The sequence below is a fragment of the Giraffa tippelskirchi genome, chromosome 5 (assembly GCF_054371585.1).
Source record: "Giraffa tippelskirchi isolate mGirTip1 chromosome 5, T2T-mGirTip1v1.2.pri, whole genome shotgun sequence".
Lineage (NCBI taxonomy): Eukaryota > Metazoa > Chordata > Mammalia > Artiodactyla > Giraffidae > Giraffa > Giraffa tippelskirchi.
Window position 1 is genome coordinate 37,753,634 of NC_137279.1, and position 25,063 is coordinate 37,778,696.

Consider the following 25,063-nt stretch of genomic DNA (forward strand, 5'->3'; position numbering starts at 1 on the left):
AGAGTGAGCAGGGCCACGTCTCCCTGAGTCCATAGCTATCAGTGAGAGGAGCAGGCAGGCCAGGAGGGGAAAACCCAGACCAGGGCCCCAGAATTTCCCTCACACTCAGCAGACCTGGCAGGGCTGAACCCTCAGCTCCCACTGCCCGCAGCTGCCCGCAGCCATAGGCTTCCAAGCGCACATGGTGAGATGCTGCGGCTCAGGGAGAAGCTTGGGCTGTCCTGGCAGGTCTCAGCCCCTAGAGAGCTCCCCGGTGCCCTCAGTTTACTTTAGAAGAATGAGATTCTGCTGGAGCAGAAGGCTGGGCACAGGTGGGCACACAGAATGCCCTAAAGGCCCTGGGCTTTGGGTAACATGAGACAGACAAGTGCTGTGTGACTGGTGTTTGCAAATGTAGGTTATGTTTATTATTTCAAATTTATGTGGTGACACTTCAGATGTGCAAACGAAGAACATAATTGACGTTCCCTGTGTCCGCCTTCCAGCCACACTGCCTCCTCGCTGCTCTGTGCCCATAGCAGAGTGTTCACGTATTATTTCATTGTTCCCTCGGGTGGAGAGAAGAGTAGGGAATCCCCTTGGGTCAGCCAGACCACTCCTGACAGGTCAATGGTTTCTGCTTTCTTCCCCCAAACCAAGAAAGCCCCCGCTTAATCCATCCCATGAGCGGCCACCTCCTGTCTGCCAGCCTCCATCTCCTTGGATGCTGAAGATAAAGAGGTGGGACACCGCTCCCTCCTTCCCTGTCTGCCCCACCTCCCTCCCACGCTCCCTTCCTGGAGCTCCTCGTTATGGGTCTTCCCAGAAACCTGCTTCATTCTCCCCTCTCATTCACTAGGAAGGATGATGTTCAGTCCCCCAAACTTTCATGAACACTGCCTAACAAAGGGGCTTAGCTTTCAAGGAGCCCTGGAAACATGCGGAAGAACATTGTGAAAAATGCCTATTCCTAAGAATTCCTTGGTGGTCCGGTGGTTAGGACTCAGGACTGTCATTGCTGTTGGCCAGGGTTTGATTCCTGGCTGGGGAACTAAGATCCTGCAAGCCGTGTGGTATGGCCAAAAAAAGAAAGAAAAAAAGCCTATTCCTGAAAAAAGTAAACCTTGGTCCCTACTTCACACTATGCACCAAAATGAAACCCAAAATAGAAAAGGTTAAGTAATACCATCCAGAAGACAATGTAAAAGAATATCTAAATGGGGACTTCCCTGGTGGTCCAGTAGCTAAAATCTCTGAGCTTCCAGTGCAATGGGCCCAGGTTCGATCCCTGGTCAGGTAACTAGATTCCCATAAAGCAACTAAAGATCTTGTGTTCTACAGAGAAGATTGAAGACTCTACATGCTGCAGCTAAGACCCAATACAGCCAACAAACAAATACTAAGAAAATACCTACTCCAACCCTTTAAAAGAAAAAAAAAGAATATTTAAATATATTGGGCAGGCAAATACTTCTTGCATAGGACATTAACAATAAAAGAAAAGATTGATAAATTGTACTTCATTGAAACTGAAGACTCTATTCATCACAAGACTCCTTTAAGAAAGTGGAAAGGCAAAACAGAAGATAGGAGAAGATATTTGCAGCATATGTATTCAACAAGGACTTGTATCCAGAATATATAAAGAACTCCTACAAATCAGGAAGAAAAGTCAGACAATTCAATTTTTAAAAAATGGCCAAAAGACACAAATAGGCATCTTACAAGAGAGAATATTCAAATGGCTAATAAACATGTGGAAAAGTACCCAACATCATCACTCATCAGAGAAATGCAAATAAAAGATCAATGAAATGCCACTATAAGCTCATCCAAATGGCTAAAAATTTACAAACTGACAATACCAAGTGCTGACAGGGATGCGGAGCAATTGGAACACTCACACACTGCCATGAAATGTCAGTTAGTACAATTTAGAAAACTGTATGGAGAATCAATCAACACTGAGCATACACATACTTTATGACCCAGCAATTTCATACCTAGGTCTGTATTTAGCAGTAATGTGTACACAGGGCTTCCCTGTGGCTCAGGGGTAAAGAATCTGCCTGCATTGTAGGAGATGTGGGTTTGATCCCTGAGTCAGGAAGATAACCTGGAGAAGAAAATGGCAACCCACTCCAGTATTCTTGCCTGGGAAATCCCACCAACAGAAGAGCCGGGTGGGCTATAATCCATACAGTTGCAAAAGTGTTGCACAGCACTTAGAAACTAAAAAACAGCAGCACAACATTGTGTACATATGTGCACCAAAAATATAGGTAAAAGAAAGTTCCTAGCAGGGTAATTCATAATGATCAAAAAGTGGAAACAACCCAAAAGTCCATCAAGAGTAGAATAGGTAGATTGTGCATATCCATAGGATACAATAGTGCAAGGCAGTGAGCTTCAATGAATGGTTACTATTTGCAATAATGTGGGTGATTCCCACATTAGAATTTTGAGTTAAAGAAGCCAGTTGTCAGGGTGTGTGTGTTTCTATCCAGGTGAAGTGTAAAAGCAGACATAATGTGTCTCTGGGTGTAGAAGTCAAGGTAGCAGGGGGCCTTCCATGGTGGGAAGGGGCAGGAAGGGGTTCTGGGTACTAGTGTCTTGTTTCTGGATCTGGGAGCTGGTGGCAGAATGTGTTTATGCTGTAAAAATTCAGTGCATATGTACTTGAGACCTGTGTGATTTTCTGCATGAGAGTTAGACTTCAACAAGCAAGTTTACCAAAGATTGTTTTTTGAAAGGATATATGTTTTTATTTCCCTGGAGGAGAGCATGGCAACCCACTCTAGTATTGTTGCCTGGAGAATTTCATGGACAGAGGACTGGCAGGCTACAGTCCATAGGGTCTCACAGAGTTAGACATGACTGGAGCGACTTAGCGTGCATGCATGCACATTTTTTTTATTATTTATTTTTTAAATGTTTATTTTAAAATTTATTTTTGGCTGTGCTGGGTCTTCGTTGCTACTCGGGCTTTTCTCTAGTTGTGGTGAGTAGGGGGCTACTCTCTAGTTGCAGTGTGTGGGTTTCTCATTGCAGTGGCTTCTCTTGTTGCAGAGAGTGGGCTCTAGGGCACGTGGGTTTCAATAGTTGCGGCATGTGGGCTCAGTAATTGTGGCTCCTGGGCTCTAGAGCACAGGCTCAATAGTTGTGGCACATGGGCTTGGCTGCTCTGAGGCATGTGGGATCTTCCCAGATCAGGGATCGAACCCATGTCTGCTGTGTTGGCAGGCAGGATTCTTTACCAGGGAGCCACCAGAGAAGCTCTTACCAGAGATTCTTATTGCTGGGCCCATGCTGGAGGCCAGGTAGGAGGCAAGCGAATTATTCTCGGGGAGAGGGGATGGGGACTGGGAGCTGGTGGAGGAGTTGGGGGATATTGGTCCAAAGAGGCTGAGAGAACTTGCTGATGGGTTGGGTGTGAGCACCAGAGTAGAGGGTCAAGGGAGAATTCAGGGTTTGGGGTCTGAGTTACGGAAGGCTGGAGTTGCCGCCATTGCTCCAGAGAAGACCAAAGGTGGAGCAGTTTCGAGGAAGTTTCTGTCCTGACTACTATAACGTGAGGTTCCATTTCAGGCCTGGTCTTGACAGCAACTGGATACCAGGCCTCCTGGGAGCTGAGGGGCAGGAGGGAGGGGCGGGGTCTGGGACCCTCCTGGACTTACCAGTGTGTTTGATGCTCCAGAGGCGAGCCCCCGAGAATGACTGTCTTGGAGACCTCAGCCGCTACTATGACAAGGCTGCCGGGAAGTGCTGTCACCGCTGCCGTGAGGGTGAGTGGGGCTTGCTGGGGTGGGGATGGAGGGGATTTTGTCCTCAAGTTACAGCACTCTGGGGAGACTGGTAAGTGGGAACCACCAGAGTCAACATCATCATTGTCATTGACTGTAGGTTTCTGAAGGCTGACCCTTTGTAAGTTTTTGTTTTTGATGAGTGTGTGCATGCTAAGTTGCTTCAGTGTTGTCCGACTCTTGAGGACCCCATGGACTATCACCCACAAGTTTCCTCTGTCCGTGGGATTCTTCAGGCAAGAATACTGGAGTGGGTTGCCATGCCCTCCTCCAGGAGGTCTCTTAATTACTACTCTTTATTGACCATTCTGGCTTCCCTGGTGTCTCAGTGGTAAAGAGTCCACCTGCCAATGCAGGAGATGTGAGTTCTATCCCTGGGTCAAGAAGATTCCCTGGAGAAGGAAATGGCTACCCACTCCAGTATTCTTGCCTGGGAAATCCCATGGACAGAGGAGACCGGCAGCTTACAGTCCAGGGGGTGGCAAAGAGTCAGTCATGACTGTGCAACTAAACAACAACAACAATTAAACACTCACTGTTCATATACTAGTCTGGGGCCTCACGTGTGTTGCGTCATCTTATCAGATCCTCATGATTATCCTTTATTGTTGCCATTTTGTAAATGAGGCTGGGGATGCTGCAAGGTTAAGCAAGTTGCCCAAGGTCACAGAGATAGAAAACGAGGGAGCTGACTGCGGCCAGATCCCAGGGTTCCGTGAACCCCAGAGCCTGGGCCATCGACACCCCCTGACCACCCCTCATTTCCAGGCCTACAAGACCTTTGCAGGTCTCATCTTTCCTGCTCTAGGAGCAAGTTTGTCCAGGGCCGCCAGGACTACAGCTCTCTCGGGGACAAATTTCCCTGCCCAGAGCTCACTTCCTGGAAGGCTTGCAACCCCCCACCACCCCGTCCCCAGCACAGTGATGGGCCTATAGGGTAGATGAAGGACACCATTAGGAAATCCTTCCAGAACAGAGACGAGCCTGTTTGCCTCTTTCTGCACTGGAGAAGGAAATGGCAACCCACTCCAGTATTCTTGCCTGGAGAATCCTAGGGACGGCAGAGCCTGGTGGGCTGCCATCTATAGGGTCACACAGAGTCGGACACGACTGAAGCGACTTAGCAGTAGCAGTAGCAGCAGATGAGTCTAAAGGTCACAAGGTCATAAGGCATCCCCCTCCTCTGTGGTTATCACAAGTCCTAAAGCACATCCAGTGGCCTTAGCTGGGTGGAGTCATGAGATGAAGTTTAGCTGTGGTCTCTGACCTCTGGGAACAGGGACTCATGGGGGAGGAAAGATATTCATTGTTATGTCAGCAGAGGGCATGAGGGGCAACTGTGCCTACACTCTGAGGACAGCAGGCTTATACTCCGCCCACAGCAGGACAGGAGGTGGGCAGAAGTCTTCAAGACAGGTAGAGGGACCAGCATTGCTGTCTGGAGGATGGTGACAGGCCATGATGCCCAAGATCACCAAGGCTGTGTGGCCTGAGCTGGCAGCAACGCTGCTCAGTTGGTTCCCTACAGGCTCTTTGCTGCACCAAGAGGGTAGACTCAACCTGCGCTCAGGCCACCCAAGGACCAAGAGAAATGTTTTGGGAGAGAATTTGCTATTTTTTATTTCTAAAACATGATTGTAAGAAGTCATTGTAGCAGAAAAAGTAGAACTCTATTGGACTTTCTTGCCTTTATTTTACGGTTCAGTGTTATTTTTGAACATACATAACAAGTAGGGCCCCTTGCTTTTTAGTGCTTGGGACTTTACCCACATAGACACATATGATGGGCCACATATGGCCTGTCACCCACACAGCCACCCACCCATGTACATGCTGTCCTTTCACCCACTCACTAACCTGTCCATCCCTTCCTCTTCTTGTCTCCTTCCTCCTATCCTCCCCCTTCCTATTTTTGCTGCCACCCATCCCACATACATCTACCCATCTGTCTCAGTCTGCTCAGGCTGCCATAAGAAAATACTGCAGAGTGGGGACTTAACAACAGACTTATTTTCTCATAGTTCTGGAGGTTCTTAAGTCCAAGATCAAGGTTCCAACAAGGTTTGGTGTTGTTTCTGGTGAGAAATCTCTTCTTGGCTTGCAGACAGATACTATCTCATGGCAGAGAGGGGGGGGGAGATCTCTTTCCCTTCTTACAAGGCTACCAATCCTATCTGATCAGGGCCCCACCATTTTGACCTCATTTAACCTTCATTACCTCCTAAAAACCCTATCTCTAATATTGGGTTGGCCAAAAAGTTCATTTGGGTTTTTCCATAACATCGTCAGAAAAACCCAAATGACCTTTTTGGCCAACCCACTACACTGGAGGGTTAGAGATTCAAGATATGGATTGGGGGAGTACATAGTTCAGTCCATAGCACTGGACCCCTCCCATCCATCCCTGATCTATCTCCTCACCTTCTCCCATCCCCCTTTTATCCACTCTTCCACCCACATCCATCCAACAGCTGTTTATTGTTTGTTCTTATACTGATGTCATTTATCACTTTTCCAGCTTTTTCTCTCTTGGCCTTTCTACAGGAACTGCTCTGCTTGGTGACCTCTGAACCTACTGTACGCTTTCAAGTTCTGGGCCATTGTACATGCCTGTCTGCACCCAGGATGCCCTCCCCCACCGTCTCTAATCTGGCTGCCCTGCTGGCACCCTCCCCTCCACAAAGCCTTCCCTCACCAGCCCAGGTTTATGTGGCTGGTTGTATACCACATCTCCCCAGGGGAGCAGAAGTCAATGTTCCTGGGTGGTGTGGCCCACAGGGCTCCGATTTTCCATAAGACCCACAATCCCAGCTGCAGGGAGAAAGACAGACACTTCCTTTCAATGCCCCCCAGCCCCTTTGGCACCAGCCTGGCCGGGCTTTGATGGGGAGTGAGTGGGAAGAGCGAGTGATATCCCAGTCCCTGACTCCCTCCACTTAGATGCTGTGGAGGGAAGAGGGGCGTTCCCTCTCCCCCCATATTTCCTCTCTGAGGCCCAATGACTGAGCACCTGATGCTGGTGTGGTGGGCGGGGCATTTTGCTGGAGTTTTATTGACCTTGTGCTTCCGGGCATGCAAGAGAGGAAAAATGAAAAACCCACAAAAACCCCTTCCTCTGTCTCTCTCGGGGAAATTTCTGACATTTTGCCCACCGCCTGCAGTCTGCACCCAGCTGTGTATGGGGGCAGCTTGGTGGAGGAAGGAAACAGGGAGACCTTTGAGACTGAGAAACTATGTCGTCAGGTCCCTCCTCCCACCCAGGCCTGTTTTGCCCTTTTTAGCATCCTTGACAGTTGATCCCCAGCCCTCTGCTTACACACTCCCCAGTGACAGGGAGGTCATTCACTTGATTCATGACAACAGCCACAGTTATCATTGGTGAAGCGTGTTCTGTGCCAGTGCTGAGCCCTGTAACCATCTGAGCTCACTGAGCCCTGATAGGAAACCCAAAGAGGAAATTGGCACATGGTGGGGGAGGCGGGGTTCAGGGGTTTGCCCAGGGTCACAAGCTAGTAAATGGCTCAGGCAGGGTCATATAGCTGTCTAATTAGAACCCTGAGCTCCTCCCTCCTATTTGGCACTGACCCCGAGGCATTCACTGGTGGGGAGGAGGCAGCATAGGAGTTGGCCAGGGCCAAGGTGTGGAGAGCGTGTGCTCTGGTTAGAGGACAGAGAATATGCCAAGTCCTGGAGTGAGCAAGGATGGGCCTCCAGGAACTGGGACGGGGGCTTCCCTGGTGGCTCAGTGGTAAAGAATCCACCTTCCAGTGCAGGAGACACAGGTTCCCTCCCTGATCCAGGAAGATCACACAAGCCATGGAGCAACTAAACCTGTGCACCACAGCTACTGAGCTTGTGCTCTAGAGCCCCGGAGCTGCAATGACTGAAGCCTGAATGCTCTAAAGCCCGTGCTCCACAACAAAAGAAGCCACTGCAGTGAGAGGCCCACGCACCGCAACTCGAGTATAGTTCCCGCTTGCTGCAACTAGAGAAAAGCCCGAGCCGCAACAAGAACCAACACAGCACAGAAATAAATAAATAAAATTATTTAAAAAAAAACAAAACTTGGAGGGGCTGAAAAACTGAAGAGCCCATGTGGGGGCTACCCCCTTCCTATTCTGCATCCTGCTTTCTGGATCATTCTCCTTTTGTGCCCAGACTAACCTCCTCATAGGAGGCGCCTCCTCCAGGCATGGGGGAGCAGGGCCGATGTGAAGCCAGGCCTGGCGTTAGGCAGAGAGCAAGGTTTGTTTGGGGCCGGGTGGGTGGACCCCGTCTTGTCCTGGGGGAGCTGAGGGTTTCTTCAGGAAGGAGGCAGCCTGCCCTCCCTGCTCTGGCTGAGCTTGGCTGGCCCTCAGTTCCCTCCCCATTTGGACTTCTCCTTCAGGGAAATGAGGGGACGCCCGATAAACATCTTCTAGCTCCATTTCCAAAGCACAAGAAGAAAGCATCTGATGGCTCAGATAAGGCCAGAGTCCACCTCTGCTCTGGTTCCCCAACGACAGAACTGCCTTGGACCACTGCTAGCAGGGCAGGGAGTAGGGGAATGGGGGCAGTTCTCCAAGAAAGGCAATCTGTGGGCTGAAAAGTCCATCTGAAATGTGTCTGCTGCACCAGGCGGTTAGCATCTGGGAGCCCTGAGAACACATTCCAGGGAACCTGACTTGGTTGGAACATGCAGTGGGGACTTCCTGGAGGAGGTGTCCTGAGGATGAGCAGAAGTCAACCAAGGTGGGGAATCGGTATGCTCTGATTAGAGGACAGAGAATATGCCAAGGCCTGGAGTGGGCAGGGATGGGCATTCAAGAACTGGGAAGGGCTCCATGTAGCGTGTGGTAGCTCAGTGGTAAAGAATCCACCTGCAACATGGGAGACGTGCATTTGATCCCTGGGTCAAGATTACCCTGGAGGAGGAAATGGCACCTCACTCCAGTATTCTTGCCTGGAAAATCCCATGGACAGAGGAGCCTGGCGGGCTCCATGGGGTCACAGAGTCTGACGTGACTTAGTGACTAAACAACAACAACAAGGGTGTGAAGGGGGTTGGGGGAGGGGAGGGCCGAGGGACTGGCGGCCCAGACTTAGCCTGTGGGAGTGTCTGGGGCCAAAGCAGCTGCAGCTGGGGTTGCCTGAGGCTGAGCCAGAGGTGGCAGGAAAGGGAGGTGCTGGGAAAGGGAGGACAAACGCTGAGAACATCTGGAGTCAGAAAGGCGCTGTTCAGAGCCTGGGAGCATTAGCAAAGAGGGACACTTGGGAACCAGTTCTCAGAGCCAGAACAACACCAGAGGCTTTCTTAACCATTCGGTTCTTTTTTTTCAACTTATTTTTTAGTCGGAGGAAAATTGCTTTACAATGCTGTGTTGTGCGCGTGCGTGCTCAGTCGCTTCAGTCGAGTCTGACTCTTTGTGACTCCATTAAAAACCAAATGGTTAAGAGAGTAGCACTGACATACATACCCCGTGTGTGTGTGCCTGCTTAGTCGCTCAGTTGTGTCCAACTGTTTGCAACCTCCTGGAGTGTAGCCGGCCAGGCTCCTCCGTCCACGGGGTTCTCCAGGCAAGAATACTGGAGTGGGTTGGCATTTTCTCCTCCAGGGCATCTTCCTGACCCAGGGATCAAACCCACTTCTCTTACGTCTCCTGCATTGGCAGGCGGGTTCTTTACCACTAGCACAACCTCGGAAGCCTTGTGTTAGTTTCTGCCATACAACAGTGTAAATCAGCCATAAGTATATATATATATATGTCCCCCCCTCTTGAACCTCCCTCCCTCCGACCCCCCATCCCACCCCTCTAGATCATCAGAGCACAGGTTGATCGTCCTGTTTATAGAGCAGCTTCCCACTAGCTATTTTACACATGGTAGCTTCCCTGGTAGCTCAATGGTAAAGAATCCACCTGCCAGTGCAGGAGAAGAAAGAGACACAGGTTCAATCCCTGAGTCAGGAAGATCCCCTCGAGTAGTAAATGGCAAACTGCTCCAGTATTCTTGTCTGGAAAATTCCATGGACAGAGGAGCCTGGCAGGCTACAGTCCAGAAGGTCTCAGAGTCGGACACGATTGAGCAACTGGGTGTGCACACACACGCAGTGTATGTATGTCAGTGCTGCTTTCTTAACCATTTGATTTTGTATTCTAAACGCGGTGCTCAGGGGAGAAGATCTAAGTGGAATATGGGAAAAGAAGAAACAAGCAGTGCATAAACACGCATCATTCTTCAGCTGCGTGAGCTCCAGAAGCTCCAGCATCATTTCTTCAGCCCCTGTGGCCTTTCTGATCTCTGTACCAGCCACGTCTGTTCCCCCCAAAGGGCCTCTGCCCTGGCGGCTCCCTCCGCCTGGAATGCTGCCTGCACTCTCCCCACCCCACCCCCGCCTCATTCAGTCCTTTGGGACTCAGTGGGCCCCCCTCCTACTGTCTCACGCCATCACTCCTCTCCCCACTGCCTTCCTCTCTTGGAGCTCCTGTTCTATGTTCTTCCAAGGCTGTCTCCACATTGGAAACCCACTTGATCATTTCTTTCTTTAATTAAAAAAAAACTATTTACTTTTTTTTGGCTGCCCTAGGTCTTCGTTGCTGCACTTGGGCTTTCTGTAGTTGCAAGGAGGAAGGGCTACTCTCTAGTGGCGGCGCGCGGGCTTCTTATTGCGGTGGCTTCTCTTATTGTGATGCAAGGGCTCTAGGTGCTTGGAGTTCAGTAGTTGTGGCACACCGGCTCAGTTGCCCTGTGGCATGTGGGATCTTCCCAGACCAGGGATCAAACCCATATCCCCTGCATTACAAGGCAGATTCTTAGCCACTGGACCACCAGGGAAGTCCCTAGTCTAGATTCTTTTGGTTGTAACAAACAGCAGCCTAACTCACTTAAGCCCAAACAAGACAAAAGGGAAATAATTGATTCAGTAACAGAAGGGTCTGTGGTGCCATAATTCAGGTCTGAATGATGACCTCAGGAGTCCTTTTCTCTCTGTCAATGTCACCTCCTACTCACCTCCTTCTGAGGCAGGCCCTGCCCGTACCCCAGCAGCAATGACCCTCCAAGGTGACCTGACCAGGAGCATCTCCACTTCTCTTCCCCAGGGTATTCCCCGAAGCAGCTGTGCCCAGAGGGGTCCCACCACTGCGAGAGGCAGTGTCTGCACGATTATTACTTGGACAGCAATGACCGCTGCACAGCTTGTGTGAGCTGTTCTGGAGGTAAGGGCTGCATCTCTCCTCCCCGGCTCCTTCCAGGGAGGATGGGGGGCCTTGGGGGTGGGAGGGAGGCAGGGGAGGCAGAGCACCTGGAAGGTGGGAGGTGGTGAGAAACAAGATTTGGTGCTTGTCCTCTGAATCAGTCCCCTGGTGCTTCAGTTTACCTCTCTGGATCTATGAATTGACATCAGCTGTGATATTTTGCATCCATACTTGTTTTTTTTTTTTTAATTGGAGGATAATTGCTTTACAATATTGTGTTGGTTTCTGCCGTTGCTGTTCTTCAGTCATTCACTCTTCTTGACCCTGTGGACTGCAGCACGCTAGGCAGATCTGGTCTTCACCATCTCCTGGAGTTTGCTCAAATTCATGTCCATTGAGTCGGTGATGCCATCCTACCATCTCATCCTCTGTCGTCCCCTTCTCCTCCTGCCTTCAATCTTTCCCAGCATCAGGGTCTTTTCCAGTGAGTCAGTTCTTCGCATGGGTGGCCAAAGTATTGGAGCTTCAGCTTCAGCATAGGTCCTTCCAATGAATGTTCAGGGTTGATTTCCTTTAGGATTGACTGGTTTCATCTCCTTGTAGTCCAAGGGACTCTCAAGAGTTCTCTAGGGCCACAATTCAAAAGCGTCAATTCTTCAGTGCTCAGTCTTCTTTATGTCTAACTCTCACATCCGTACATGATGACTGGAAAGATCTTATCTTTGACTATATGGACCTTTGTTGACAAAGTGATGTCTCTGCTTTTTAATATGCTGTCTAGGTTTATCACAGCTTTCCTTCCAAGGACCAAAGGTTGTTGAATTTCATGGCTGCAGTCACCATCTACAATGAATCTGGAGCACAAGAAGAGAAAATCTTCACTGCTTCCACTTTTTACCCTGCTATTTGCCAGGAAGTGATGGGACCAGATGCCATGATCTCAGTTTTTTGAATGTTGAGTTTCAAGCCAGCTTTTTCACTCCCTCATCCAGAGGCTGTTTAGTTCCTCTTCATTTTCTGCCATTAGGGTGGTTTCTGCCAGACAGCAGTGCAAATCAGCTATAAGTCTATACATATCCCCTTCCTCTAGAGCCTCCCTCCTGCCCTCCTGCATCCATGCTTTTTAGAGACTTAATTATTGATACCATGTTTCCTCGATGGAGGGATGTACACTTACATATTGTGTTGAAGCTTTGCTAAACCCCAGGGGAAGATTCTTTTCTTACCTCAGCTTTACAGTGAGGAAATTGAAGTTTGGGGAGGTTAAGGGCCTTTCCAAAATTACAATGCTCTGATTAATGAGAGCGCTAGGGTTTCAACTACTGGTTTGACATCAAGGGCTGTGTTCTTTCCCAAGATCACAGTGCTTCCAGGAGAACATTTTCAATAAGGTCTTTTATTGTTAATTTCTTATTATGGGTAGTGAGTGTGGTTTGTGTGCTATCTCATGTTTGTTTGTTGGGGGTTTTTGGGGGGAGGATGGGGAAATTTGTTGATATTTCTTCTGGCCTAATACGTTTTCGTGGGCTTCCCTGGTAGCTCAGCAGTAAAGAATCCATCTGCCAATGCAGGAGATGTGGGTTCAGTCTCTGCGTCGGAAAGATCCCCTGCAGAAGGAAATGGCAACCCATTCCAGTATTCTTGCCTGGGAAATTCCATGGACAGAGGAGCCTGGTGGGCTACAGTCCAAGGGGTCGCAAAGAGTAGGACATGACTTAGCAACTAAACAACAACAAATAAGTTTTCATACTGTTTAGTATGTTTAGTGTGTTTGGGGAGAAACGCATATTCTGTTTGTTGTGTACAGAATTCCATCTGTACCTGTCTGATCAAGCTTGTTAATACTTATGTTCTTTTAATAAGATGCATCCTTATTTATTTTGTCACTTTCACAAAGGTTGGTTTCTGGGACAGATGTGTTAAAATCTGTCTCCCAAAATGCTTGTTTTTCATCAGATTTTCATAGTGCTCTATTTTTGCTTTATAAGTGTCAAAGCTATGTTATTAGGTACAGTGTTCATGAGTATCCTATTATCCTTGTGGCTTGGACCTTTTGTCAACATGAAATACACCTCTCTGTTTCTTATAATGTGTTTGCCTTAATTTTTGTTTGATATTTTTGCTTGATATTAAGATTGCCATTCTTCTTTGTTTATGTTAGCATTTCTGTGATATAGCTTTACAATTTTTAAAATTATTGATCTTATTTTATCAAATGACAGTTATATGCATCCATCATAAAAATTCAAGCAGGAACTTCCCTGGCGGTCCAGTGGTTATGACTGCACTCCCAGGACAAGGGTCACGGTTTCCATCCCTGGTTAGGAAACTAACATCCTACATGCCATGGGTGTGGCCAAAAAACAAACAAACAAAAACTCCCCCCAAAACAGCAACAACATAAAAATTCAAGCAATACACAAGTGTAAGGAAGAAAGCCAACTTTGCTCCTCCCCAAATCAGTGGGTGATTGACATCTCTCTCCCTCTCTGTAGAGAGAAGAATGGGTTGGTTCGTAGCCAGACAGACTATACCCACACAGAAAGAAGGAATCTTCAATAGGATTAGATCTTACTGCTTATGGCGTGAAAATGATTATCTTTAACTTTATTCAAATATTTCAGAGGAGGAAGAAAAGTGAAGAAACTAGACTATCACAAGAGATATCAAAAGGGTTTAAAAAAAAACCCTCTGAAATTAACAGAAGAGGTTATGAAAATCAATAAGTGGTTAGGAATCATTGAAGGAACGACTGTCTCTTGTGGTTAAGTCATATTCTACTTGTTTCAATTTGGGGGCAGCATAGAGTTGCTTGACTCCCTGTAATGAAAAATGAATGACTTGTTGGCCTCCCCATCCTCTTCCTGACTTTTATAGCTTTCATTATTTTTGCTCTGCATAATCTGTGATGTTGATCTTTTCTGTAGCCCTAAGTCCATGCTAGCTTTACTTTGTTATTTAAATTTATCCATTGTGCATTATGAGTCCATTTATCACAGCTTCTCATTCCTGAATTTTTCATTTTGATTTGTGACTTGATTGGTTAGGTTTCACTGTCATGTGGACTTTTCAGGGATTCTTTTGCACCTTCCTTGACTTCTTTCATGTTTGAAAATATCTGTCTCCAAACTGGAATGACCACTTGGAACAGGTATAATATTATCCTGGGATATATTCTCTCTAGAACTTGGTAGGATTGGTGCACTATTTTCTTGTGGTAAATAGTGCTATGGAGGCAATGCCCTTGAAAATATGTGAGCTATTTTCAATTATCTTTTGATATTGATTTCTAACATAATTCCATAGTGATAGGAGAACAGACTCTGTATGATTTCAACACCTTTAGACCATGAAATTTTTGCACCTTGTTTTATGTCTCTGGATATATTTCAGTGCCTCCTACTTGATAGTCTAGGGGAGCTAGAAAAGAATTTGTATCCTACTGTTGTGTGAAAATTGTATAAATCTTAATTATGTTGAAGTGGTTCATGGTGCTTTTCAGGTCTACTATATCCTTCTACTTCTCTGTATAGTCATTCTATTAATTTTTGAGGGCTTGATATTGAAACTCTGTCTAAAAATCTTAATTTATCTACTTAAAAAGTATTTGTAATATATAGTGGAACTATATAAAAGATAAAGACACTTTGAAACACAATGTAAAAAAAATATTGCCGTGAAAGATTCTGCAGTCAGCTTTTTCCTCCCACCTTTGTAGGTGACTCCAAGAATCATTCTTTCTCCATTCTTAAGGATCAAAAACTTAGCCAGAATATGTCGTGATATTAATTGTTTGCAAACAATTCTTCCTGTATCTGGTATGTCTTTTCTATCTGCAGATTTAGTTCTTCATTTCAGGGCAATTTATATGAATTTTTTAATTTCTGCTCAACAGATGCATCTCAATGTCAACTTGATGGGTTCCAGTTGTTCTTATGTTTCATTGTCTTGCTTTTCCTCCTTGTCCATCATCTTCATTCATTGCATTAATATCTGCCTTTTTACCTTGCATTCACTGGTGTTTTTTCAATCTTTTCTCCATGCTATTAGCTCAATTTTCCATCTAATCTTTTTTGTTTCTTGCTGCCCAGGTATCATAGGGCCCCCAGGATACTGGTAGTTCACTTATTGAATTTCTAATGATGGTGCTGTGCACCTCAGTTTGTTTTCTTTCTTTTGCTCTGCAGTCTTCCTTCTTATCACATCCTTTAAAAAAATCATCTTTCTTAAAAAAAGCTCTTCCTTTCTTGAATTTATATTCTTATTGTGTGTTAGTTGCTCAGTTGTGTCTGACTGTTTGCGACCCCATGGACTAAGCCTACCAGGCTCCTCTGTCCGTGGAATTTGCCAGAAAAGAATACTGGGGTGGGTTGCCATTTCCTTCTCCAGGGGATCTTCCTGATCCAGGGGTCAAACCCGGGTCTCCTGCGTTGCAGAAAGATTCTTTACTGTCTGAGCCAACAGAGAAGCTATATTCTTATTAAGTTGCTTTATAGTGTGAAGCACTCCTAGGATTGCTTATTTGTTGTAGACTGGGTTCTTTGTCCTTGCAAACTATATTTCTATCTTTTTTAGAACTTTCTCTCTTTCTTGTCTTCTCTCCTCCCTCCCTTCTGTCATCTTTCCTGCTATTGCACATTCACATAGTTGCTGTGTTATATTTTTCCTTCTTGCTCAAGCTTAGCCATGGCAGCAACTCTGTCCCTGACACAGGGTGGGGGATTTCTCCTTCTCACCTGCCCCACCTCACTGGGCTCAGTGCCTTCCCAGCTCAGAGCTTCAACTGAGGTGTGTGTGCTTAGTTGCTCAGTCTTCTCCGACTCTTTGCAACCCCATGAACTGTAGCTCGCCAGGCTCCTCTGTCCATGGAGTTTTCTAGGCAAGAATACTGGAGTAGGTTACCATTTCCTTCTCCAGGGGATCTTCCTGACCCTGGGATTGAACCCGCATCTCCTGTGTCTCCGGCATCACAAGTGGATTCTTTACCCTCTGAGCTATCGGGGAAGACTGAGAGTTAATTCTTTTTTTTGGCTGCACTCTATGACTTGCAGGATCTTAGCTCCCCAACCAGGGATTGAACCCAGGCCATTGCAGTGAAAGCATCAAGTCCTAACCACTGACCACCAGGGAATTCCCGAGGGTTACCTAAAAATAATCATGGTAAAATATACATAAAACTTCTTAGTTTAACCATTTAAAAGTATACTGTTGAACACTGCTATATTTAAAATGGATAACTAACAAGGACCTATTGTATAGCACATGGAACTCTGCTCAATGTTATATGGCAGCCTGAATGGGATGGGGGGTTTGGGGGAAAAAGGATACATGTATATATATATGGCTGAATCCCTTCGCTGTTCATCTGAAGCTATCATAACATTGTTAATCGGCTATACCCCAACACAAAAGAAGAAGTTCAAAAGAAAAAAAAAGTGTACTCTTCAGCAGCATGAAGTACATTCATATTTTTGGGTGACCATCACCATCACCTAGCTCCAGAATTTTTTCATCTTCCGCAAATGAAACTCTGTCCCCATTAAATACTAGCTCCACATCACCCCCCAACCACAACCCTTTGGCAACTACCATTCTACTCCCTGTCTTTATGAATTTAACTACTCTAGGATGCTCATAGATGTGGAATCATACAATATTTATCCTTTGTGACTTATATCACTTAGCATAATGTCTTCAAGATGCATCCATGTGACATGTCAGAATTTCCTTCCTTCCTAAGGCTGGATGATATTCCATTGAACGTATCTACCACATTTTGTTTAACTGTTGATGTCCATGGACATTTGAGCTGTTTCTGCCTTTTAGCTATTGTGAATATTGTTGCTATGAACATATTCGTACAAATATCTGTTCAAGTCCCTGCTCTCAGTTCTTTTGGGTCTACATTCAGCAGTGGAATTGCTGGATCGTGTGGGAATTGTATGTTTAATTTCTTGAGGAATCTTGAATGTTACTTTTGAAACTCATTTTAGGAGCTCCAAGGACCTTGGTGGGGGGTCAGAGAGCAGCCAGAGATAGGGATTGTCCTGGTGGCAGGGGGTCTGCCTTCCCTTCTGTCAGAGTCTTTATCAAGCTCCTGCTGCCTAGAAAGGGGTGCATCCACTCCTAGGGCTTCTGCTCATTCCTCCCACTTGGCCTGGCTTCCTGGAATTGGCAAGTCCAGGCAGTCTTTTCCGCCTCTGCCCAGGCCTGTGACATTAACGGGCAGGCAGCTACTCAAAGAGTTTGTTTTTTCTTTAGTTTTCCTTGGATGTCTACTCACTGCCTTTAGTTGGCTTCTCCAGATTTTTGAAAATTCTCAGGATTTTATTCTCTCCTCAGTAAAGCTTCTGGGGTTCAAGTGAGAATGAGGGGCTACACCAGCATCATGGCAACAAGGAAGAAAGAGGAAAGTGTCCTGAAATGGTTTTAGGGGCCAGGTGTAGGGGAGGGGATTTTTTGTCATTGTTGCTCACATCCCATTGGCCAGAATGAAGTCACATGTCTGCCTATCCAGCCTCAAGGGAGGCTGGGAAATGTAGCCTGGGCTCTTTCTCCGAGCCCATTTGAAGCAGAAATTGGGAACACAGTCATTGTGCCCCAGAGGATTCCTTGTTGTAGGTATAATTTCCTTTTGTCTCTCAGAGAATATTAAGTGTATCTATGCCAAAGGTGTGTTCTGTTTTCTCTTTTATCTGTTTTCTTGAGTGTTAGTTCTGTTTGAGTTTGGGGCTCTTTTTTCTTGGTGCTAGTTGTCTTTGATTTTTGGTGACTTCAAGGTCTGCAGGTGGTATCTGATGACCTGGATAGGGGTGGGAGGTGGGGAAGGTAGGGTGGTGGTGGAGGGTGAAACCTGCCTCCAAAGACAGTGAAAGTGAGCAAGGTGCTGAGCAGGGTCTGCCAGAGGCTGCTCCTCTGGGTCTGCAGGGTTCCTTCCTCCCCACCAGGGCCGATCAGCTCACCTCACCTGAGTCTCCTTGGGGAGATGCTTGGCTTCTTAGCTCTGTGGCATGAAAGGATGAGGAGTGTGGGGTGAGGGACCTAGCTGGGTGCTGCCTTCACACTCCTTGTCATATTCCCTCCCTATCGCCCTGGCCATGCACCCACTTGGAGACAAGCACCAGAGCCTCTTCCAGCATAATCCCCTTGAGTATATTTTGGGCTGTGGTCTCCTTTTTTCATCCAACCCCATCTGCCTTCCTTGTTCCAGGAAGTCTTCATCATTTCTGGGTTGACCAGGAATGCCCCTTCTTGTTTTCTCAGGGATATTTGCATTGATTATTATTTTTACCAGTGATTTTTTTTTAAAGGTAAAACTCATCATTTAAAGTGTACAGGACTGTGGTTTTATATTCACAATGTGCAACCACTACCACTGTCTATTTCCAGAACATTCCCACCCCCCCAAGAATTCCTTTGTGATAACCATAAAAGGATTATAGCTTTTCAAAATTGTGAATCACTATGTTGTATCCCTGAAACATATAATATTGTACATCAGCTTTATCTCAATTAAAAAAAAAAAAACCCTTAGCTCCTAATTCTCCCCTCCTTCCATCCCCTGGCAATCACTAATCAACTTTCTGTCTCGATGGATTTGCCTACTCTAGACATTCCATGTAAATGGAATCATGCAGTTTGTGGCTTTTAGTGTCTAGCTTCTTTCACTTTATGTAATGTTTTCAAGGTTTGTCCATTTGTAGTATGTATCAGTACATCATTCCTTTTTTATGACTGAATAATATTTTATTATATGGCTATAGCACATTTTGTTTATCTGTTTATTAGTTGATGAATATCGGGTTGTTTCTACTTCTTGGCTAGTATGAATAATGTTAGTATGAACATTCACAGATAAGTTTTTGTATGGACATATGTTTTCAGTTGTCTTTGGTATGTATCTAGGAGTAGAATTGCTGGATCATATAGTAAATCTATATTTAATTTTTTGAGGAATTGCCAGACTCCTTTCCACAGCTCTGTCTTACTTTATATTCCCACTAGCATTCTAAAAGGATTCCAATTTCTCCCTATGCTCACCCACTATTGTCACTGTCTGACATTTATATTTTGTCGTCCTAGTGGATACAGTGTGGTCTGTCATTGTGGTTTTGATTTGATGACTAATGGATGGATCTGATGACTCATGACGTTGAGCATCTTTTCATGTGCTTTCTGGCCACTTGTATATCTTCTCGGAGAAGGGTATTCTCAATTCCTTTGCCCATTGAAAACAATTTAATAGACTTTTTTTTTTTGGGTTTTCAATTTATAGAAAAACTGAGCAGGAAGTACAGAGGTTTCCCACTACTCTCCAGTGTTATTAACATCTTGCATTAGTGTGGTACATTGTTACAACTGATGCACCAATGTTGGTCATTATTAACTGAAGTTCATAGTTTACATTAAGGTTCACTCTTTGCATTGTAGATTCTAGTTTCTGACAAACTTATAATGTCAAAACTTATAGTCCACGGTTGCAGTAGCGTACAGAATAGTGTCACCGCCCTGAAAGTCCTTGGTGCTGCTCATTCATCTTCCCCTCCCCCACCCCTACCAAACACTGGCAACCGCTGATCTTTTTACTGTCTCCCTAGTTTTGTCTTTTCCCAAATGTCATGTAGTTAGACTCACAGTAGGTAGCCTTTCCAATTGGCTGCTTTCACTTCGAAATATGCATGTAATATCCCTCCATGTCCATTTTAATATTGGGATATTCATTTATTTTTAGTATCATTTTTGTGATCTCCAGGGATGTGGGCTAGCTGGTGGAGGCTGCCTTATGGACCCCGTCTGCCTTCTTGCCCTCATCTCAGGAACACTCTGGAAGGAAGAGCGGGGCATGCCAGCTGCCCTGCCCAGCAGAAGGCCACAGCAGTGTCCTCCTTCACACACTAGACTGTCCGTGAGGGTGTTCTGGGTCCCTTCCCTCACCCTCTTTGAGTCCCCAGTGACCTTTCTCTGTGTCCCTTAGACCTCGTGGAGAAGAAGCCGTGCTCAAGGAATTCCTCCCGCGCCTGTGAATGCCGGGCCGGCATGTTCTGTGGCATGTCAGTCGTCAACTCCTGTGCCCGCTGCATCCCCCACTCTGTCTGCCCAGCAGGGATGGTTGTCAAGTTGCAGGGTGAGTATCCCCACTGCCCAGGATCACTATCTGTGCTGATGCCACCCCACCCCTACCCTGACCTCCCACCTCCTCCTTCCTGCTGGATAGATGACATCTCCTATCATGATGATGCCAAGGATGCACCTAGAGGCCCCTGTGGTCCCTTCCCTGCACCTCAGGTCCCAGGCTCAGAAAGAGTTCCAGGCACTGCCCTGGCTGGAGGAGGTCTTGGGTTAGCTTGAGGCTCAGGGCAGAAATTCTCTGATGCTTGATAAGCAAGAAAGAAACCTCAAGTTTCTGTCCTGGCATTTCCCAGAAGATTAGAGCTGGTTTTCCCATTTTGGTCTGTGTATGTGCCATGCTTCTCCCTCTACCAGGTCTTCGCACATGCTGTTCCCTCTTTCTGGGACACCCTTCCTTCCCTGTTCACCCAGTGAACTCAACTCTGCCTTTAGCTGTCCGTCCAGACATCACCTCCTGACCTCTCACAGATCACGTCTCCTTGCCAACATGGATGCGAACACTGGCCTCTGTCTCAGTGTGATCAGTGCTCGTCTTCCTCTCTCCCAGTAGCTCCGTGAGGGCCAGGATCATGCCCAGCACATTCACAGTCATCTCCCCGCGAGGCGCGGAATCTGCTCTTCAGAGATGTCTGTCAACTGATGTGACCGGGAGATCAGAGTTGGGGGCGGGTGGAGTTCAAATCTGGTTGGATTCGCCCTGCTCATGCAGACCCTCAGTAGAAGGATCCTCAGAAGGCTGCCACCTGCAGGCAGGCGAGGTGCATGTATGCATGCTAAGTCACTTCAGTCCTGTCCGACTCTGTGCGACCCTATGGACAGTAGCCTCCCAGGCTCCTCTGTCCATGGGATTCTTCAGGCAAGAATACTGGAATGGGGAGCTGTTCCCTTCTCCAGGGGATCTTCCCAACCCAGGGATCGAACCCGCATCCCCTGTGTCCTCTGTGATGGCAACTAGTGCCACCTGGGAAAGGGTTCTGAACTGGGCATCAGATACCTGGGATTTTGTACAGCTTTGCATCTGTGGGGTGTGTTCCCATCCCTCTCTGGGCCTCAGTCTCACCCTCTGTAAATGAGGAAGTGTAACCGGAAGGCCTTGCATGGGGGCTTTTCTTGCTTAGAAGCTCTTTCTTCTCTAAGAAAAGCTGCTTGGAGTTCTGTTGCTGCTGCCTGTGGACCAGCTCCGGCTCTCTTGAGGGCATTCTTGCATCTGCCACACGGTGGCGCCAGAGGCCTCTCTTTCCTGCCCCCAAGACCAGCTGCCCAAAGCTGTACCACTGGCCCTCTGTGGTCACTGAGCACTTAAAATGTGGCCAGTCACTTGAGATGGGCTGTCAGTATAGAATATGCGCTGGATTTAAAATACTTAGTATTCAGAAAGTATACATTTCAGTATTTCTTATGTTGATTTTTGTTGTTCAGTCTCTCAGTCGTGTCCGACTCTTTGCGACCCCATAGACTGCAGCACACCAGGCTTCCCTGTCCTTCACTACCTCCCGGAGTTTGCTCAAACTCATGTCCATTGTGTCGATGATGCCATCCAACCATATCATCTGCCCTCTTCTGCCCTCAGTCTTTCCCAGCATCAAGGTCTTTTCCAATGAGTTGGCTGTTTGCATCAGGTGGCCAAAGTATTGGAGCTTCAGCTTCAGCATCAGTCCTTCCAATGAATATTCAGGGTTTATTTCCTTTAGGATTAACTGGTTTATGTTTATTATCTATTGGCATAATTTGTGTCCGACTCTGTGACCCTTTGGACCACAGCACTCCAGGCTTCTCTGTCCATGGGAATTTTCAAGCAAGAATACTGGAACAGGTTGCCATTTCCTCCTCCAGGGTATCTTCTTGAGCCAGGGATCAAACCTGCATCTCCTCTATTGGCAGGCAAATTCTTTATCTGCTGAGCCATCGGGAAAGTTCATATTTTAGATATATCGGATTAAATGTATTGCTTAATTTCACTTGTTTCTTCTTTACTATCCAAAATGTGGCTACTGGAAAATTTAAAATGGTGACCTGTGATCCACATATTTTATTGGATAGCACTGCTTGAAAAAGTACTCCAACCTTTGGCTGCCAAACCCTGGCTTGATTCTTCTGTGAGAGTTCCCACTGAACAACTCTCAGGGCCTCAGTCTCTCCAGCTATGGAATGGAAAGTAATTTCTGCCTCAGATGGAGCTTATAGCTAAGTCTTACCTTAAGACCTTGCATCACCTTTCTCCTCTGAAATTTTCCAGACTCCATAAGGCTGTATTAGCCCCATTTTACAAGTGAGGAAATTGAGGTTCAGAGATGGCAGGTAATTGCCTAAGACCACAGAGCAGGGAATATCTAATCCAATGTTCGAACCTTATGCTCAAGTCTTGTCACCCCACCACAGTGCAGATAGATGAGATGAGTCAGCCTTGCTTACAGCCACTTCCACCAAACCTTTCGCACTCAGGTCCACTTGACTGAAAGCACTATGTTTTCTTCTCCATGTTGCTTCCACCCAGTATTCTTCAGAGCTCTTCAGTTTGCAAGTCACAAATTATTTGGTTCATGTAATTGAAAATTTTCTTTGTGGAGCTTCAGGTATGGCTGGATCCAGGAGCTCTGTCTTTTCTCATCTCTCATCTCCACTCCCCTGTGTGTTGTTTTTCCTATAAAATATCTACCAGCAGCTCCAGACTTGCTTCCTACTCAACTCTGGTGGAAAATCTGCTTCTCCTTCCCATATTCTCAACAACAAAAACAAAACCTTGAAGTTGCAACTCATAGACATGGCTTGGTCATGTGCCCACCCTTGAACCAGCCCATCATGACCACAGGACTAGAATGGATTGATTGGTCCAGCCTTCCCCATGGCTATTCCTGGAGTGAGAGTGGGGTGGTCAGTCCGTCCCAGCTCCTCACCACAGACACTGAGATTGGGAGGTGTAATTCTCCAGGGAAAACTGGGCTACTTTACCCAAAAGGGGAACGGATGCTGGGCAGGCACAGAGATCAGATGGCCGTTGTGTTTCCCTGGGTTGTGGTGGTAAAAGGTCTACTCCTGGAGTCTCTGGCTCCTCAACACCAAAGCTGAAGGCATCGCTGTCCTCCCTGCAGGCACGGCACAGAGGGACACTGTCTGTCAGCCGGCTTCCCCAGGGGCCAACCTCAACTGCAGCGCCAGCCCGCAGGACTGCAAGGGCCCCACCAGGTGACTCTCAGCCCCCCACTATCCAGCTGACCCTAGTGTGGGGCTGTCCCACCCGATAGGAGACCCAGGGCACTGTGGGCTGGGGATGTGGGTGGGGGTCAGTCCAGGGTGTCAGAAATCCAGGGGGCCTCTCTGCTGAGCAGAAAGGTCATTGAGGCCCTGCTGTGTGCCCAGCCTGCCCTGAGCACACAGGAGACCCAGAAAGACAAGAAAACACAGCTCTTGCTCCTAGGATCTGACAGAGGGCCTGCCAGAATCTGTGGGCACAGTCTGGGGGCCCTTTCTCTATAGAAATGGGTATCCCTGAGCACAGACTCCCCCTGCACCCTCAGGAGAATTGCCAGTCCCATCTCTGGCTTCCTTCCCAGTGGTGCCATCTCCCAGGCCAAGCCCACCCTGACCTCCCCAGCAAGCTCTGGTTCCAGGACCATGCTTCTTGAAGGGGGCATCCCCCTCGCCCCAGAAGATGCTTCTAAAATGACTCCCAACTCCAGCTCCTTCGTGGTGAAGCTCAATCCAGATCCAGGTAAGCTCTCCAGAGGAGCCAGGGGCAGTCTCCAGGGCAATGGTGTCCAATGGATGGGGTACTGTGTGTGGGGTGGTCAGGGCAAACAGTCACTGAGCCAGTATGGGGAGAAAGGATCTCAAGGCCTTCTGGGACTGAGACCTTCGAGGGCCAGAGTAGAGAATGGAAGGACTCACTTGTTTCCTGGTTTGGGTACCAGACACTGAGGCATGCTGGGGCAGCAGAGCAGGCCCGTCTCTGCAGGTATCAATATGATGCCCACCTCTGGTTCCCATGGCAACAGATTAGGGTCCCCATTCACTCCTGCTTATTACCCAATAGTCTTCCATTGTACATGAATGCATAAGAATATCACACTTAAAAAAAAAAAAAAGAATATCACACTTTAACAAACAGTTTTTGGATATTTGGGTTGTTTCTCCTTGTTGGCTGTAATGAATAACGAAAAACAAGTCTTTGGTGAATGTATGTCTTCATTTCTCTTTGTTTTTTTGAATTGATCTCTAGGACTTCTTATAATTCTGGGTTTGAGCCTTTTGTCTTATAGTTGGGTTTTAAATATCTTCTCCCACCCTGTGGCTTGCCTTCTCATCCTCTTTATGGTGTCTTTTGATGAAGAGATGTTTTTAATTTCAGTGTAGTCAAATTGATCCATCTTTTCTTTTATGACTAGTGCTTTTCATGTTCTGCTCTGCAAGGCTTTTCCTCCACTGAGGTCTCAACAACATCCTACATTTATTTCCTAAGGTCATTACTGTTTTGCCTTTGTTTAAAGTGTCCCTATGAATATCCAGTTGAATCCACACCATTTATCAAATAAATTGTCTTTTCCTCACTGTTTAACACACCATCTTTGTTGTAAATCAAGGCTCCGTATATGTATGGGTAGGATTATCTGTTTTATATATAGTCATGTGTGTATGTTAATCCCAATGGCCTAATTTATCCCTTTCCCCATTTGGGCCTTCTTTAAATTCTCCCAGTAATGTTTTATTATGATCTGTGTAGAGGTATTTACATCTTTTTGTTAGATTTCTATGTCTTTAGTATTTCTGGTGATAATATAAATGATATCTTTTTCAATACTTCACATTCTAACTTTTTTATTGTTAGAACTAGTTTGAACTGTGTGAAATGTCAATATTTGATTATTTCTGTCCTGTCTAAACAGCAATTTCATTTGGTTCAGTGCAAATATATAGACATTCAATTGATTTTGATATAGTGACATTATATCCAACTATCTTGCTAAAATCACTTATTCCTTC

General features: G+C 46.6%; 1 protein-coding gene across 4 annotated transcripts in view; it reads left to right on the forward strand.

Moving 5' to 3' along the window:
- The window catches only part of TNFRSF8 (TNF receptor superfamily member 8), a 68,580-nt gene that overhangs the window by 15,013 nt on the left and 28,504 nt on the right, over window positions 1-25,063 (forward strand). Inside the window, exons 1-6 of one of the 4 annotated variants that reach the window (XM_081491457.1) lie at window positions 5,137-5,198; window positions 6,327-6,359; window positions 10,862-10,978; window positions 19,932-20,081; window positions 23,176-23,269; window positions 23,638-23,795. In XM_081491457.1, the coding sequence (XP_081347583.1) occupies window positions 19,994-20,081; window positions 23,176-23,269; window positions 23,638-23,795 (340 nt within the window). In that variant the 5' untranslated portion in view covers window positions 5,137-5,198; window positions 6,327-6,359; window positions 10,862-10,978; window positions 19,932-19,993. Of the gene's footprint in view, window positions 1-3,676; window positions 3,765-5,136; window positions 5,199-6,326; window positions 6,360-10,808; window positions 10,979-19,931; window positions 20,082-23,175; window positions 23,270-23,637; window positions 23,796-25,063 lie in introns of those variants that run through there. The other 3 variants (XM_081491456.1, XM_081491459.1, XM_081491458.1) reach the window with 3 other exon arrangements.